The sequence below is a fragment of the Pichia membranifaciens genome, assembly GCF_001661235.1.
Source record: "Pichia membranifaciens NRRL Y-2026 unplaced genomic scaffold PICMEscaffold_4, whole genome shotgun sequence".
Lineage (NCBI taxonomy): Eukaryota > Fungi > Ascomycota > Pichiomycetes > Pichiales > Pichiaceae > Pichia > Pichia membranifaciens.
The window spans coordinates 1125419-1139955 of record NW_017566985.1 but is presented as its reverse complement, the minus strand read 5'-3'; the positions used below and the strand labels follow the sequence as shown (position 1 = coordinate 1139955).

At 51.1% G+C, this 14537-nt stretch overlaps 9 protein-coding genes across 9 annotated transcripts; 5 read left to right on the top strand and 4 right to left on the bottom strand.

Annotated features, from left to right (window-relative positions):
• Positions 1 to 163: 163 nt before the first annotated feature.
• PICMEDRAFT_34835 (hypothetical protein) lies at positions 164 to 1129 on the bottom strand (the record flags this gene model as incomplete). Its single annotated transcript, XM_019162908.1, has 1 exon — positions 164 to 1129. One exon carries the CDS (start codon positions 1127 to 1129, stop codon positions 164 to 166), a length of 966 nt encoding a protein of 321 aa, XP_019017143.1.
• A 623-nt stretch (positions 1130 to 1752) lies between these two features.
• PICMEDRAFT_73504 (hypothetical protein) lies at positions 1753 to 2805 on the bottom strand (the record flags this gene model as incomplete). The annotated part of the gene is made up of 1 exon (XM_019164502.1): positions 1753 to 2805. One exon carries the CDS (start codon positions 2803 to 2805, stop codon positions 1753 to 1755), a length of 1053 nt encoding a protein of 350 aa, XP_019017142.1.
• A 362-nt stretch (positions 2806 to 3167) lies between these two features.
• On the top strand, positions 3168 to 5825 carry PICMEDRAFT_12465 (hypothetical protein; the record flags this gene model as incomplete). The annotated part of the gene is made up of 1 exon (XM_019159930.1): positions 3168 to 5825. One exon carries the CDS (start codon positions 3168 to 3170, stop codon positions 5823 to 5825), a length of 2658 nt encoding a protein of 885 aa, XP_019017141.1.
• A 224-nt stretch (positions 5826 to 6049) lies between these two features.
• Positions 6050 to 7585, bottom strand: PICMEDRAFT_73502 (hypothetical protein; the record flags this gene model as incomplete). Its single annotated transcript, XM_019164501.1, has 1 exon — positions 6050 to 7585. One exon carries the CDS (start codon positions 7583 to 7585, stop codon positions 6050 to 6052), a length of 1536 nt encoding a protein of 511 aa, XP_019017140.1.
• Positions 7586 to 7895: 310 nt separating this feature from the next.
• Positions 7896 to 9434, top strand: PICMEDRAFT_17270 (hypothetical protein). The gene has a single exon (XM_019161528.1). The coding sequence runs from the start codon at positions 7956 to 7958 to the stop codon at positions 9324 to 9326; it is 1371 nt and encodes a 456-aa protein (XP_019017139.1). The 5' UTR covers positions 7896 to 7955; the 3' UTR covers positions 9327 to 9434.
• A 234-nt stretch (positions 9435 to 9668) lies between these two features.
• On the top strand, positions 9669 to 10964 carry PICMEDRAFT_59602 (hypothetical protein; the record flags this gene model as incomplete). Its single annotated transcript, XM_019163377.1, has 1 exon — positions 9669 to 10964. One exon carries the CDS (start codon positions 9669 to 9671, stop codon positions 10962 to 10964), a length of 1296 nt encoding a protein of 431 aa, XP_019017138.1.
• Positions 10965 to 11136: 172 nt separating this feature from the next.
• On the bottom strand, positions 11137 to 11603 carry PICMEDRAFT_12461 (hypothetical protein; the record flags this gene model as incomplete). Its single annotated transcript, XM_019159928.1, has 2 exons — positions 11137 to 11532; positions 11595 to 11603. 2 exons carry the CDS (start codon positions 11601 to 11603, stop codon positions 11137 to 11139), a joined length of 405 nt encoding a protein of 134 aa, XP_019017137.1.
• A 1185-nt stretch (positions 11604 to 12788) lies between these two features.
• On the top strand, positions 12789 to 13112 carry PICMEDRAFT_19411 (hypothetical protein; the record flags this gene model as incomplete). The annotated part of the gene is made up of 1 exon (XM_019162118.1): positions 12789 to 13112. A coding segment is annotated over one exon (324 nt), but the record flags the coding sequence as incomplete, so codon positions are not given.
• PICMEDRAFT_17264 (hypothetical protein) lies at positions 13040 to 14447 on the top strand. The gene has a single exon (XM_019161527.1). It carries the CDS (start codon positions 13403 to 13405, stop codon positions 14219 to 14221), a length of 819 nt encoding a protein of 272 aa, XP_019017135.1. The 5' UTR covers positions 13040 to 13402; the 3' UTR covers positions 14222 to 14447.
• The last annotated feature ends 90 nt before the right edge of the window (positions 14448 to 14537 follow it).

Here is a 14537-nt window from a genome sequence, read left to right as displayed (position 1 = left end):
AAATAGAACGATAGACGGGGTAAATAGAACGATAGACGGGGTAAATGGAAAAGAGAAGGAAATGGAAACGGAGGGGAAACGGAAAGGTAACGGAAATGGAAACGGAAAAGGAAACGGAAAAGAAGGGGTATAGAGAGGATTTTTGTCTATAAAAGGTAGTGGATCAGTTTCTGAAGGCCACTGCGTCAGCAAGGTCGTCGGCGTTCAAGAAGTCTGAATTCACCTGGATTATCTGGTTCCAGACGGCGTACTTCTTGCTGACGGGCCACCAGGGAGTGTCCCAAACTCTGGTCTTGATGCCAAGTTTGTGCGCCCTAGCAACCTGCTGGCGGGCTGTGTCGAGTTGGCTTGCGGAGAGGCCGTTGGAACTGCTGACGGAGCCAACAAGGGCCTTGAGGGACGCCGAGGCGATGGGGCTGACACCTAACGTGTAGATCTGGTCGTCTGCGTCGGTGAGCTTGTCCAAGGGTCCGTCGAAGAATATGTCTCTGCGTTCGCCCATGCCAAGGACCCTGTCGAGAGGGGTGTTTCCCGTGCCGATGACGGTGATGGGCCCCCAGTGGAACTCGCTGCTGGAGGTGTTGTACCAGCTGAGCCAGTTCTCGGTCCTGAAGCGGTCGAGCTTCTTCGAGAGGACGTCGAAGAGCACGTTACCGTCCGTCTTGAAGTCGATGAAGAAGTAGAGCGTTTGGCCGGAGTCGGTGTCCCACACTCCTGCCGGCGCTGTCGCCGTTTCTGCGCCCGAGACGACGGCGTCCGTCGAGTTCCTGTTGTTTGCGCCGGCGAGGATGGCGTGGAGCTGGTCGAGGTAGAGCGAGTCGAGCAGGTGGTCCTGGCGCAAGGCCTTTTTGGAGTGGCCGACAAAAACGTCGTTGTCGTTGTTATCCGGGAAGTACCAGATGTCTGCCTCGACCGAGTGCACGCCGAGAGAGAGCGCGTCGAGAAGCGGGCGGCGTCTCCAGTAGTCGTTGTGGGAGTGGACACCCTTGACAAAGACGTCGTGCGTGATGCCCGAGGCAGAGTAGAAGTCGTGCTCAAGGTGGTCGAGCAGGTCGGCGTGCGAGCGGAACTCGTCCGGACCGAGGTTCTGGTGACTCAGCCGGGCAATCTCCCTCGACAGGTAGCGCATGTAGTGGTTGCCCAGCGGCAGGGCCAGCACTGTCTGGGCGAACATAAGCGTCACCAGCGTGGAGAGAACAGCAACAAGCACCATCACGGTTATTGAGTAGAGCGAAGACGAGTGCGGTGGCAGACGCCGTGCGGCAGCAGAGGAGCAAGATGAAGCCTGTTTCGAGCCCGTCTCTGTGTCCCTGTCTGTGAAGGGAGAAAAGGAGGCTGCACAGGGCACGGAGCTGTAGTGGGGGGTGGACGTGGACGTGGACACGGAGAAGGAGGCCCGGCGGACGTTCGACATCGCAGTGCTGGGCAGGCAACGGGGCAGTTCTGCTTCTGGCTCTCCCACGGGGCCACCAGCGGGCTATATACGGCCCACCACTTGCTGCAGCTGCTGCTCCTGCAATCTCTTCAAACTGTGGAGCAACCTCCGGCTGCCGCCCCGACCTGTCGAGGCAGTTAAGCTAATCTCGCGGCAGCCGGCGGCTGGCCCGAGGCCATTGCTGCGCCTGGGTGGGGGGCCGGGGCGCCCCGTTTTTTCTCCCGCAGGCCGTTTCGGGCCGGGTGCCGATAGCAGGTAGGTTGTGAATAGACAGTTTAAGATAGATAGGTAGGATAGGTAGGGTAGGTAAAGAAGGCTCAACGCAAGAAGTAGTTGTACTTGCCGGTGGTGCGGCGAGAGTCGTCCGGGCCGCTGGCAGGGAAGTTGAACTCAAGCTCGATGTCCAAGTCTCTGTTGTTGAACTCGTTCGGACGGGACGCGAGGGAGCCGGAGATCTCCTCGCCCTTCTTGACGTCGAGGACGCGGTCGAGGTAGAAGACGGTCTGCTTCCAGTGGGTGTAGGTGGCGTGGGCGCCGGTGGAGAAGGAGACGACGTTTTCCGGGGTGTCGGAGGGGAAGTCGATGTCGAACCAGGCAAGCAGGGCGTGGACGCGGTCGTCCCGGGTGGCCTTGAGCCTGAAGGTGCGGTGGAAGGCAAGCTGCTCGATGGTGACGGTGTTCAGGTCGAAGTCGATGAGCTTGTAGTGGCTGGTGACGACGGCGCCGTTGTCGACGGTGTCGACGAGCGGCTCGACCATGGCGATCTTGACGAAGGGCGAGTAGTCGAAGCCGTAGAGCTGCATCGGGTCTTCCCAGAAGTGGATCTTGTCGTTCTTGTACTCCTCGTCCTCGATCATCGCCACGTGGATGCTGGCCTTGTCCGGGAAGAGCAGGCCGCCCTCCTTGAGGTACATGTCCCGCGCAACCAACACCGTGTCCAACATGGACTCGTAGAGCAAGAAGTAGCCCATCCACTCGCTGATGATGATGTCCACCTTGTCGTACGGAAGCTTCACGTCCTCCAGCTTCCCGCGGAAGAGCGTGATCCGCTCCGAGAACCCGTTCACGTCGATCACCTTCTGCGCCATCTCGATGATGTTCGACATGTCCACCGCTAACACGTGCTTGGCCCCCGCCTGCGCCGCAAACATCGACAACACCCCTGTTCCGCACCCGACGTCTAGCACAATCTTGTCCTTGAACAGGTGCTTGTTCTTCATGATCGCGTTCCGATACGACAGCGTTCTCACCCGGTCCTTCAACATCTCCTCGTGGATCCCGAAGTGGTCATATGACGAAAAATAGTGCTGCTCCGAAAATGGCAGCGTCTTTTTGTCTGTGGCATACGTCTCTGGCTGCTCCGATCCCATGCTGCTGCTGCTGTTGATCTGTCAATGGCTCACAACACTTCTCCTTTTCTTCTTTTCTCCTTTTTTCCTTTTCTCCTTCTCTTCTTATCTTCTTCGCCGTCTCCTGGACAGCTGGAAAACTTTTTTCTTGAAAAGGAAAGACGAAAAAAAAAATTTCCTCGTCTGGCGCGCCCGTGCACCGCTCCGCGCCCCGAAAAACGTCAACACGGGCCGTCCTTCCTGGCTGCGCCAGGCTCAGACGCCGTCGTATTGTCTGGCTCGTCCCCTAAAAGCTGAGCTTCGGAGTACCTCTGGGACGCCATCAGGCCGTTCGGTGGGTCGCCACAGCGCCAGAGGACCGTGTTTGCCAGCCAGCCGCCAGCATGACCATGTCCCACTACACTGATGCCGCCGCCCCCGGCGGCGGCAATGCTGCGCAGTCGCCAGGCAGCCAGGCCGCCATGGCGGCTGCAGCCATGTCGTTTTCGATGGACCAGAGGAAGAACGACAGCTCCGCTGGGGCCAGCACGGCCGCAACTCCGGTGTACAGACGGCGAAAACAGCAGCAAGCGCAGTCGCAGTCGCAAGCGCAGTCGCAAGTGCAACCGCAAGGGCAAAGAAAGCAACCGTATACGCCCCGACTCGCCACAGATCAGCCGTCTTTCCCTCAGAGCGAGATGCAGGTGGACGCCTCGAGCCGGTCACCCACCAACCGCCACTACAGACAGCCCCCGGAGCGGAAGATAGCGTCGCCGCAGACTCCGCTGCCGGCATCGTCGGCGTCGTCCGTGGTGGCTTCGTCGGCGTCCACCCTCTCGCCGTCCTCGCAGAACAACAAGAGCCTGTGGAACGACCTCAACCACTCATCGTCCACAACAGCCCTCGCGGCAGCCGCCTCCATCGCCAAGATGAACCCCTCCTCATTGATTTCCAACACAACCTCGCCGAAGCTGGTCCGCAAGCCCATTCCCACGGCAACCCACTCGATGATCCACTCCACTCTGAGAAAGTCCCCTCAGCAGACAAGCACCGCATCCATACCACGGTACCACTCGTCCGCCTCGACGACCTCCGTGAACACGAGGGAAGATACCCGGCCACAGTCAAATAACGGCAGGAACCTGCCTAGAAAACCCCCGCCTCCGTCTCGGGATCCCACCAACGAGAACCTCAACTCCAGCACCGACATAGCGTCAACTCACCCATCGAGCACTACGACCACTACCCCGGCAGCTGCGGCAGCGGCAAACAAGTCGTTTGACATGGATAAAATGGCCTCGACCTCCAGTCCTTTCCAATTCCCATTGCAACACAACAACTCCTATGCAGTGCAGTCAAACGTCTCCATCCCATACCCACATTCGAAAAACTCCAGTCCGAACTCAACTCCGCAACCCGCCCAGAATGGTTTCCATTCTTCGTCCGAGCTGTATCCTGCTCCAGAATTGCACAGACGCTCGTTGTCCAAATCCCAGAAACTGACAAACTTCCTGACCCCAAAGACATTGAAGGATGAAATTAAGTCTCAGAGGTTGTACAACCATCAGCTATCCAACTCCACGACCACTTTACCCTCTCAGATACAGCAGTTGAGCGTGAATGAACCCAACTCTTTAACCAGCGACCTACTCAGCCAGCCAATGACTGCTCCTACCATGTATGCCTCGCCTAATGGATCGACAGACTACTTTTCACATCAGCAACTACAGCCAGAAGATTTCTATTCCAATCCAAACATGTCAGCAAGTAAGGTGATGAATAACAACAACAATAGCAGTAGCAACATATACCAGCAAGCTACAGCAGTCCCGCCCCAACAGTTGGTCTTCAGAACCACGCTGCGGAATGGCGATAAGAAGGGTGGCTTTGGTAGAAGCAAGAAGAGCAAAACTGAATTCAACGAAGATAAACCGTGGAAAAATCACGAGCGTGGTAACTTGAACACGGTCACCGCAGATGAGAAAAAGAGATATGAAGGTGTTTTTGCTGCCAACAAAGGCCTGTATATTAATCTGGACCTCCGTTTAACTGACCAGTTCAAACTGAAAACAGTCAAGGTTGGCGACTCGGTCACCTCTGAGCCGGAAAGAACACTCGCAGATTTTGTCAACACTTATTCGACGCCTTCTGAAAGAATTCATGGCTTAGTGGTTAGAGATATTTGGCAGCGTTCCAGGCTTGATCAAGAAACTTTGAAGAAGATGTGGAGCTTGGTATTGGACGACCGTAAGCGTCGTTGGATCAAGAGCATATCCAATGGAGATACAGAATGGTTACTTGTGGAAGATGCCGATGTTGATGCCGACGTTGACGTCGATGTTGATGACGTAGCTACAGTAAACAACGACGTATCACAAATCAAAGAACACGATACGGCAAGAGATGCAGATGGGAATCCGATATTCAAAGAGGGCTTCACCCTGGACCAAGCAGTAGATACCAAAAATGATACCCCAATAGAACAACCTCCGGTCCAGGGCGTTATCCCTCGTATATCAATCACCGTTAACCCCGAGGACGACCATGAAGAAAACACCGAGTATAACGGTTCCGATGTGAGTATCAAAACAAAAGAAACACAGGAAAATGAAATTGATGATATTTTAGAGTCCCCAGAACAAGAAGATGATCAGAATTCGGACATGAAGTCTGACAGACAAGTAGAAGTACAGACAATCGCACCACAGGACCAGCATCGAAAGAGAAGTGACGGCCTTTGTGATCTATTGGATACTGATAGGAACCTCTTTGATGATGGTACACTGACGTGTGATGAGTTTATCGTTGGAATGTGGTTGGTGGACCAGTGCTTATACGGGCGTAAAATTCCTAAAATTGTGCCAATTACAGTTTGGGAGACCATTGGCGTTGATTGGACAGTGTCCAGCTATGGTGCATACGGGAATTACCCATACCACTTTTACCATCCACATGTTCCTGGAATTAACGGGGTTTCTGATATTGTCGGCATGGGTATCAAAAAGGGGAAAAAGGGTGGCAAGAACAGAAGGCACGTATTTAAAAAGGTTATTGGTATCTAACCGATCAGATAAACTCAACTTAAATATTCAGGTATATATATATAATAATGGTAATAGTAGTAATGGTCAATAAATCAATCTAGTAAATTAGCCGAATTAATAGCAGCTACAAAGTCAACACACAAAACCAAAAATCGGACTTAGCGCACAATCCATTCATCATAACAATAATAATAGTAATAATATATTCATCATCATCATCATCATCATCATCATCACCATCATCATGCCAAAGCTCCCATAGGATCATAGTATGGTAAGACGTTGTATTTCTTGGATAGCCAGATACTAGTCAATTTTGGACCTGCAAAAGTGGCGTTGGTGACAATCTGGAAAACGTATTCGTCGAACCATTCGTCGGTCATGACAAAATATCCCTTGTGCTCTCCGTATTCACCCCAAGAATTTTCCACCTTCCATCTGACAGGCTTGCCGTCGATAAGATGGACACCGGTGAGTACCATCGCGTGAGTCATCTGGGAAGAGCCTGTCAATAACCGTTGCTTTTTGGTCAATTCCATCTGGACCCCAAAGCCAAGATCGTAGTCCCAAGAGCCCACATCAAGAAGACCCTTCTGGACGTCTTCGAACTTGCCGACATCGGAGCCAAAGAAAACAGGTGTGTTGGCCTTGATCATGTCTATTGCAGCCTTCTTCAAATAGTCGATTGAGGTGTTGACATATTCAACAGGCTTCCCTCCCTCAATGTTTCCTAATTTGTCTACTGTGTATAGACCTTCGGTATTTCTAGGGTCATTGATCAAGGAGAAGTGCTCATCCGCTTTAAAGCCCAGGATCTCATTGTAGAAACCCAAAGGAGTGGACTCAATTCTGTGGTAGTTGCCAAACTTATCCTTATACTCCCAAACAATAGGATCATTTGGTCCAGGTGGAATTCCTAAGGTGAGACTTAAGATGGTGTGGATCGATTTCATCATCTTCTTCTTGATTGCTACAATGTCGACCTTGAACGAGTCGCCCTTTTCGGACTGGGCCAACTGTTCTCTCTTCAAGTTTCTCAAAATCATTGCATACTCACGCAACTTGTTGTTCACAAAGTAATTCAGGCGAGAAGAGTTGATTGACGAGGCAGAGTCGGGGAACACTGCCTTTGGAACCAAACCGTACGTTTTGACCAAGTTGACAATCATATCCCACTGGCCTCCGTCGTTCTCTGGCAATTGCAGCAAAAACTGGACATATCTCGAGTCAATGTCTTCATCGTATGACTCCAAAATTCTGTTGAGAAACCAGTTAGACTTCTCGAGCTTGTCGTAGAAGAAAAGATGATTCTGCGAAAATTCGAAATCTTCCAAGTTATATTTCGATTTCATGAACTCCTTGAAGACGTTGGTAGATGCAAACAACCAGCACCGACCAGATGACTTCTGGTTGGTGATCGGATGCCCCTCAAATTTGACCGTGTTGTTGAAAAGATCGACATTATGAACGTTGATCTTCTGCGTGTTGGCGATGATCTTGTCGATATCGTTTCCTGTCATACAGTTCAAGGCTAGCTTCTTGACAGGGTCCGAGTAGATTTCATCTTTCCACCCCTTCAAATCAGACACATCCATAGGGTTCTTCAAATCCTGTGGAAGTCCATCATCATCATCAGCATCCTTGTCTTCCGCCTCCTCGTCGGACCCTTCAGTGGTTAAGAGCGACTGCAACTTGTAGATAAGCTCATCGTCTGCGTCGTTCGAAGGTGTAGCGGCAACATACGTTGCCTTTGAGAGTTTGGAGCTGTTTTGACCCATAATGTCCAATACTCTGATTTGGTTATTCTAATTTTAATACTGGCAAAACACTGAGACCCTAAGGAAGAAGAAGAACATACCGAGGGCAAACAAGAAACAGGGGCAGCAGAATAGCTGGAGATATAGAATAGGCCCGAGATAACAAGCCACCACAGTAGAAAAAGGCGATTCTCACAAGACCGATAAGTGGGGTGCCGGTGCACAGGCGGAACCCTAGACGGATTGCCGTTTTGGGAAGGAGGTGGTTTTGCAAGAGAAAAAAAATTTTAATTTTCCACTTTATCATGGAAAAGGATACAGAAGAGAGGTCAGGCTAACGTACTGGATCGTGCTGAACAGAATCAAGAAGCACATTGAAAATCAAGATAAAATGTTTGGAGGATTGTTTGCGAAGCCTAGTGTGATTGACAACGAGAAACTTGTGTCTGAGAAAAAAAGAACGATTGTTCAGTTGAGAAAGAAGGAGAGAAAGGAGAGAAAGAGAGAGGAGAAGCGGGAGCAGAGGACGAATGAGGAGTCCGAAGAGGAGTCCGAATTGGAGGCAGAGGACGAGGATGTTGAGGAAAAAACTCAGGCAGCTGAGAAAGACAACGGCGACGTCAGAATGGACGTTGACGAGCAGGACGAGGAGGACCCTGGTTTAGAGGACAAGTACATGCAGAAGCTCCTACAGGATGACGAAGACGAGGAAGAAGACGAGGAGGATGACGACGAAGATGATAAGGAAAATAGTGCCGATGAAGATGCTGAGAAAAAACAGGAGGAAAAAGCAGCAGGGGAGGGAGATTCGCCAGCCGAGGGTGAAGCTTCGGAAAGGGCAGCCAGCGCAGCCAAGGTGCTGGATTTGAAGGAAAAGGAGTTTGAGAAGGCTGAACGTACGATATTCATTGGAAATGTTCCGTCGTTGATCATGTCCAGCAAGAGAGACACGAAAGACTTCAAACAGTTCATAAATAAGTTCCTCGAGACGCCGGAAAACACGAGCAGCATCGAGTCCATCCGGTTCAGATCGATCCATTCTACTTCGAACGCGCCACGTAAGGTCGCCTTTATTGCAAAGGACGTCGACTTAGAGAATGTTATGAACAGTTATGTCGTGTTTAAGAAGAAGGACGACTCGCTGAAGGCGCTGAAGCTCAATGGTGTGCTGTACAAGGACCACCATCTCAGAGTAGACCACTTGACGCACCCTACGAAGAAAGACAACAAGCTTTCTGTGTTTGTGGGGAACTTGGATTTCCAGGAGAAAGAGGAGTCACTGTGGAAGTACTTCAACGACAAGCTCATTGCCAAGGAGGACAAGAAGGACACCACCAACGTTATCGACAACGTCCGTATTGTGAGAGACCCAAAGACTTCGTTCGGCAAGGGCTTTGCCATTGTCCAGTTCAGCGATACCAACTATGTCACTAAGGCGCTCCTTCTCGACGGCAAGAAGATGGGCAAGCGGTCTTTGAGAATAACCAGATGCAAGAAGCCTATGCGTAACAACGAGAAGATGAGAAGTAAGTTTTCCAAGTTGAACGACCAGCAGAAGACGGTCGTCGGACGGGCGAAACAGCTAGGTAAGATTGACCGTAGAACTTTGGGCCAGGTTGTCATCGAGGGAGACCGTGCCACGAAGGGACAGACCGTGGGCGGCATGGGCAAGAAAAGACATGGAGGACGCAAGGAGAAGCGGGCCAAGAAGGCCAGAATCACAAAGAGAAGCTCGGCTTTCAAGGAGAAGAGCGCCGACTAGGTGCTGGCGACTGTATGTAGACTTGTAAACAGTATATAACGCTGCCTGCGTACTAGGCCGTTATGTCTAAACGCATCATAACATAGGAAGAAAGAGAGGAAGGGAAAAGATCAACACCCGCACAGCCTTGAAATGGGACGGTGCGAGATCTATTCTGTATCGCCTATGGGGCCTCCGTATTGTCTTTCTGCGTCTATCCTGCGGATGTCACATTTCGGGCTCCATGACTGGAGTACGGGTACTTACTGCCACGGGTATCCAGTCTTCCGTTGAGCATCTGCTACTGCTATTATTCTTGCGTGAGGTCTCACTTCTGTTTCCAGGTCCGTACGCATGCTGAGAATGGCCCCAGACAGAGACACGAAGGAGATACCCTCAAGTGACGCCGAAACTGACAGGATGGAAGGAGTCGACGAGAGAGAAAGCCAGCTGGAGCAGCTGGCCAGCACAAAGACCGCCTCTACTGCAGAACTTTTGTCTGCTCCGACAGCGACGTCCAGCACGGAGCCGTCTAGTACCTCGTCGAATAATTCCGTCTTCAGTAATACAGCAAACAACAACGATAAGAAGAGGAGTCTAGAGGCCACCGATGAAGTACGAAACAGGGAGGGGTCAGACGATACTCACAAAAGAGTCAAGATGGAGGAAAACGGCAACATAGAGCATGACGAAGATTCAGCAGCGCAAGAGGCAGTCGCTGATGAAGTGGAGGGAAAGGAGAATGAGGAGAAAAAAGACGAAGAAGAGGACGAAGAAGAGGGAGGGCATGAAGCGGAGGACGAAGAAGAACAAGAAGAAAGTGCTCATGTCCGAGAAACTGCAAACAACAAGATAGGGGAAGAAGAGGAAGAGGATGTTGATGCCAATGAAGAGGAGGAAGAAGAAGACGAGGTGGAGGTGGAGGAGGAGGAGGAGGAGGAGGAGGAGGAGGAAGAAGAAGAAGAAGAAGAAGAAGAAGAAGAAGAAGAAGAAGATGAGGAACAAAAATTGAAGAAAGCACAAGCTGAGAAAGAGGAAGAAGAAGAGGAGGCACAGAAAGAAAACAGCCGTGTTGCAGCAATGAATCGGTTGAAAGATATTGAGATTCTTTTTGCACAGCTGAAGGATAAGCTCTACGAGACACAGTTGAACAAGCTTGAATTTGAATTGAAGCTTTGCCAGAGCAACAAGCACCCCGAACTCTTGGACTACATGAAGATGGTGGACGACGACTTCCAAAAGAAGGCCGAGAGGTTGATGAATTTACAGAAGTACCAGTTGAAGTGCCTCGACAACCAGACGCGGGCACACCGGGTTGCGCTACACCAACAGTTCATGAAAAGCCGCCAGGACTTGAAGAGCAAGGAGGTGGTCAAGATTACCACCGACTGGTACGACATCAACAAGGAACGGAGGACAATGGATATGCAGACGCTCGAGCTGCCTGAGTACTACCAGTACAACGAGACTGTGAACAGCGCCAACATCGAGGAGTACCTCCCAGCATTGGTGCACCAGAGAAACTCGGTGTACAAGGAGCTCAGTGTGCTACAGGGGCTGATCGACTACAAGCAGATGATTCCTAGTTCGTTGAACAACTTGCGGGGGTGTTCGGAAGAGGAGATCAACACAGATCTACAGGAGATGGGGTTGATCTGAAGGATTATGTATTGCTGTTTTTTGCTCTATGTATGTGTATACTATTATAATTACTACTATTATCGACATGATTGCGTGGGTTGACTAAATTTTTAGATTAAATTTGGGGTTTTATATTGGGTGTGTGAAGACATGAGTAAAAAGAAAAGATTTATACAAAACTAAACCACACTTAGTACAACTTCAACTTGGAACCACTAGCAGCCTTACCGTGTTGGACTGGGTTGTAAGTGATGGAGAATTCACCTAAGTAGTGACCGACCATTTCTGCCTTGATTTCAACAGTGTTGAAGACCTTACCGTTGTAGATACCGACGACGGAACCGATCATTTCTGGGACAACAATCATGTTTCTCAAGTGGGTCTTGACGACAGCTGGCTTTTCGTTAGCTGGGGCGCTGATCTTGGCAGCTCTCAACTTCTTAATCAAGTGCATTGGCTTGGCACCCAAACCTCTGGAGAATCTTCTTCTGACTCTGGCGTCACACAACTTGGCAAAGTCTTCGGTGGACAATTCAAGTAATTGTTCGAGTTCAACACCCTTGAAAGAGAATTGCTTGAAGGATCTCTTCTTTCTTTGTTCAGCTATGCGAAAAAAAGTTACGTTGCGGGAAACGGTAATGTTAGTACTTGTTCCATGTGGTGAGTAGATGGGAGAGTGAGTGCTTGGGGCGTCGATTTAGGACAGGATCACAGGGTTTCGCTTTCTGCTGGTGGCGGTCTGTTTCTTCAGCGCCTGTCACACGTGTCTTTCATTGGTTTGCAGAGCTTTCTCTATTCTATTGCATTCCAGTTCAGGTGCTGGCTCTTATGCCCTGCTGTGGCAGTGTCCTGTGTGCTGGAGCCCTACCTACAGAGCCCAAACACGGCGTTTTGGGCTCTTTCTTCTTACTGGTACACACTGCTGTGCAACACGACTGTTTGTTCGACACATTGGTCAACGTTTTCCTCTCCAAACAGTTTTTTCAGCTGGCTTTTTCATATGGCTTTTCCACTGTCCAATCCTGCCTTCCTGTGGCCCATATCCTCTCCCTCAGCACGTTAGCGGGCACATACTAGTAGACATGATTGACGGTTGATCTAATATACTTTGCTGGCTCAAGATGTTGTTACCTGTGTCCCCGACTCTTGTTGTTGTTGGACACTCTTTTGCACACTGACTCCGTCTTCACCAGCTCCACCGCTGTGCCAATGCACTCTCCCTCACCCTCTGCCGGCCTCTCGTCCGCACAGCCTGGGAAAAAGCTCTTTCTCTCTTTTCCCCCGCGCCGGCCAGCTCGCAAGTGCGGCAACCCCGCGCACCTCATACTGTGGACCGGCAACACAGTCACAGCAGAGCCACCCCGCACACCGCACGTTCAAGCCTGTGCCCGCTCGGGGACCCTCGCCGGGGCCCAGCTCGACGACGGGGACGGCGAGGAAGGGCCTGATGCTGTGTGTAAGAAGAGAGATGGGTGAAAAGTCGTGATTGTTAGAGCAGGGTATGCGGCACGGAGTCGACTTTTTAGAACCCTTCTGCAGTATCACACACACAAAAGTCAACAAGTATGTATCATAGTGCAGGGCAGAGACTCCCGTTTGCCGCCGAGAGAGATGGAGCTGGCGCAATGGACGGACGAGGAGACAGATGAGAGGTCGTCAGAAGGACCAGACGTGCACGGACGGTCTGCACCACCGCTGGGAAGGTTGCACAGCGTCCTCTAGCTGTCTCTATGTTTGTTCCGTCAAGACAGGGCTGTTGTCCGTCTTTCGACCGATTGCGACACAAGTACTAACACACAGATCCCGACCGCACGGTCCCCCCGCCACATGTAACTTTCTACAGTGAAGTATCTCGCTGCTTACTTACTTTTGGTCAACTCCGGTAAGACCGCTCCAACTGCTGACGATGTCACCTCCGTCTTGTCCTCTGTCGGCATCGAAGTTGAGTCCGAGAAGTTGGACAAGCTGATTGCCGAATTAGAGGGTAAATCCGTCGAGGAATTGATTGCCGAAGGTAACGAGAAGATGGCTGCTGCTCCAGTCGGTGGTGCCGGTGCTGCTTCTGCAGGTGCCGCTGCCGGCGGTGCTTCCGAAGAGGCTGCTGAAGAGGCTGCTGAAGAAGAAGCTGAGGAATCCGATGATGACATGGGTTTCGGTTTGTTCGATTAGGTCCGTTGTTAGGTTAGATCCGGTTTATATTATACATAAATATCCCCTTTTCCTTTTCAATGTGTCACTTCTAATAAATTAATCATTTTCTGTACTCAGTTCTGCGGAGCCGGGGGAGGAGAGCCCTGGCTACATTTCATGACGGTGCGAGGGCCCCGTTTTCTCTTTTTCTCCGTCCAGACTGTTGAGGCTCATCGTTATCATCACCATCTTCAACTCCCCCTCCGTGTTCTTCATGCTCCCCTGCAACACCCCCTCTGACCAGCTCTCCTCCGGCACCGTAAACAATGTCCAGTAGACCGCTATACGTTGATTGGCAACAAGCTGTGCAGGCAAGAGCGTTCTTGGAGGTGGCCCGCCCCTTCAACGTGGTGTACCAGCTGGTGACAGCCCAAGGCTACCTGTACCCTTTCAGAGGGTTTGTTTTTTTCTGGCAAAACTACCAGCCCTTGCTTCCACTCTTCCTCTCCGTGGTGATCCCATACGGCATCTTGCACCTCTACGTGTACACGGTGTTGTTGTGGGCGATCTTGCCGTTGAACCTCGTCATCCACACGCTCACGCTCGGCCCCGTCGGAGTTCAAGTCGCAATCCTCGCATCTTTCCAGCAGTGCAGCTGTGTGAACAACTACCTATTCAAGAACTACTTGATTGCCGGGAAGCTCAACAAGGTGTTCGACACCACCCTTTGCCTCGTTGGCCTAGACAGGGTGGTCATCCCGGGAAAGTTGAAGAGACTCGTGCCCCAGACCCTCGGTGCGCAGATCATGGAGATCAATCCCATCAACATTGCTCTATCCACCATGAGCCTTCTCTACTCCATCGTTGTATCACTCATTCCGATCATCGGAACTGTAATATTTGAGTACAACAACGCCATCAAGACAGCCGAGTTCAGCCAACAAAGAATGTGGAGACTCACGAGATTGAGACCACGCCAGATGAAGTATCAGGTCAAGGAGAACGAAGGTGTCTATTTGACCTTCGGCTTTGTCTGCCAGCTGCTCGAGAGCATCCCCGTCCTCGGACTTCTTTTCTGCTTCACCAACCAAGTCGGCGCCGCCCTAATGGCTGCAGACATCTACAAAAACAGACCTCAAGGTTAGCTCAAGGGGTCTCACTGCTAATGAGAACACTTTGCTCCGATTTTATATACAACGTTATAACTAAACTCTTTTCGCCAACTGCAACCGGTACATGATTTTGTGCCGCCATACTGATTCAGAAGAGCAATCCGTCTCCGCTTGCATCCACCTACTTTCCACACCGTAAAAACGCATCCTCCCGTTTTATGTTAAACCGGAGTGTGTCTGCCTGCAAATGGTGCCGTCTTCTGACCCTTCCTCTTTGTCCTATCTGGTTCCTCTTGTCTTGTTTAATCCTTATTGTGTGCTCTCTGCTTGCCGCGGCAGGCCCGCGGCA

Bases quoted from the DNA above. Each gene is read 5' to 3' on its own strand.
- PICMEDRAFT_17270 (XM_019161528.1), top strand. From the start codon at position 7,956: ATGTTTGGAGGATTGTTTGCGAAGCCTAGTGTGATTGACAACGAGAAA.
- PICMEDRAFT_17264 (XM_019161527.1), top strand. From the start codon at position 13,403: ATGTCCAGTAGACCGCTATACGTTGATTGGCAACAAGCTGTGCAGGCA.